Below are 1,167 nucleotides of genomic sequence, written 5' to 3'. Positions count from 1 at the left end.
GTGTTGTCAATACTCACAGATCAGCTATATCGCAAACATTGCAAATTCTTAGTAAAGATGTTTTAAAAGATCAGTCTTTAGTCAGGCGCTTCATGAAAGGTTTTTATGATAGGAAGCCTCCTAGGCCTAAATATTTGGTGACCTGGGATGTCTCTGTCTTGGTGAGTTATCTTTCCACCCTACATCCTTTGGAAAATCTTTCCCTTAAACTTGTTGTCACTTTGTACTGGTCAGAGATGTCAAACACTAACTGCATTTGATATAAACAATATTTTAGACAATGGTTTTTCTGTCTCATTAAGAGTCAATAAAGTCCTGAAGACTTCACGAGTTACCACTCCATTGTACTCCATTCATTTACAGAATTTTGTAGATGTTAAAGTTTGTCCTTGTGCTACTCTTAGGAGATACTTGGAACAGACTGCAGACATAAGGAAGTCTGATCAACTCTTTATTTCTTTTCATACTCATAGTGCTGTCTGTGCATCCACCATCGCAGGATGGATCAAGAAGAGTATGTTGGTCGCTGGGATTGATACTAGTATTTTCACTGCTCACACTCAGTTTGGAGTGCAGCAACATCAGCGGCATTAAAATCTGGTTGTAATATTTCAGATGTAATGAAGACTGCCAGTTGGAAGAATGCTGATACTTTTGCCAAGTTTTAAAAGAGGGAGACTGTAAATAATGTACCACAGGGTTTTCAAGAATATATATTAAAAATCTAATATTGGTTGTGTTTTTCAGTTGTCAACCCTTTAAAATTGCATTCATAAATCCGAGATGCCCGAAGGGCTATAGTGGAATATAATTCCCTCTCATCCGAGCGCTCAAAGGGCACGATGGATGAGAGGGATTATATGAATATATAGCCCGAAGGGCTCGAGGATTTATCCTCCCTCCCTATGTGTCCCTCCCTTGGCATTTTTGGTTGCCAACTTTTACTTTAAAAAGACAATTGATCACAATCGAGCTGTGGGTTATATAGTCACCATATCTAGTCACATGACGGCTTTGAACGTTGATTGCGTGCATTTTCTAGTGACGTAACAAGAATAAAGCATTCATAAATCCTCGAGCCCTTCAACAGAATTTGAGTTATTGCCCTTGACTCGTCAAAATTTGTTGGCTATAGAGGTGACAGTTTATGTCATTTTATTACATAAT

The 1,167-nt window shown here is 38.3% G+C and overlaps 1 protein-coding gene across 1 annotated transcript; it reads left to right on the top strand.

The window, feature by feature from the left end:
• Nucleotides 1-5: 5 nt before the first annotated feature.
• On the top strand, nucleotides 6-260 carry LOTGIDRAFT_147416 (hypothetical protein; the record flags this gene model as incomplete). The annotated part of the gene is made up of 1 exon (XM_009055479.1): nucleotides 6-260. A coding segment is annotated over one exon (255 nt), but the record flags the coding sequence as incomplete, so codon positions are not given.
• Nucleotides 261-1,167: the final 907 nt, after the last annotated feature.

The sequence above is a fragment of the Lottia gigantea genome (assembly GCF_000327385.1).
Source record: "Lottia gigantea unplaced genomic scaffold LOTGIsca_2441, whole genome shotgun sequence".
Lineage (NCBI taxonomy): Eukaryota > Metazoa > Mollusca > Gastropoda > Lottiidae > Lottia > Lottia gigantea.
This window is presented reverse-complemented; position numbering and strand designations above follow the sequence as displayed.